General features: G+C 73.4%; 1 protein-coding gene across 1 annotated transcript in view; it reads right to left on the bottom strand.

The window, feature by feature from the left end:
* The window catches only part of LOC104834893 (neurexin-2-like), a 33,002-nt gene that overhangs the window by 3,132 nt on the left and 29,667 nt on the right, over positions 1 to 203 (bottom strand). Inside the window, exon 12 of the mRNA XM_010572558.1 lies at positions 9 to 190. Within this exon, the coding sequence (XP_010570860.1) occupies positions 9 to 190 (182 nt within the window). The remainder of the gene's footprint in view (positions 1 to 8; positions 191 to 203) is intronic.

The raw sequence follows: 203 nt of genomic DNA, 5'->3' as shown, positions 1-203 counted from the left end.
CCCCTTACGATGTGGAGCTGGAGGAAGTCCCCCAGGCCGGCCGCGCTCTCCACCCGCAGCAGGACGGCGTCGCGCTGGTGGGTGCTGAAGCCCAGGGCCAGGCGGTCGGCGCGGGTGCTGGGCCGGTCGTTGGGGGGCCACGTGTAGGTGATCAGTGCCCCCCCCTTCCCGAAGATGTAGGTGGTGCCCGCTGCGGGGGGGGG

The sequence above is a fragment of the Haliaeetus leucocephalus genome, unplaced genomic scaffold (assembly GCF_000737465.1).
Source record: "Haliaeetus leucocephalus isolate CR32 unplaced genomic scaffold, Haliaeetus_leucocephalus-4.0 Scaffold343, whole genome shotgun sequence".
NCBI classification, from domain to species: Eukaryota; Metazoa; Chordata; class Aves; order Accipitriformes; family Accipitridae; genus Haliaeetus; species Haliaeetus leucocephalus.
This window is presented reverse-complemented; position numbering and strand designations above follow the sequence as displayed.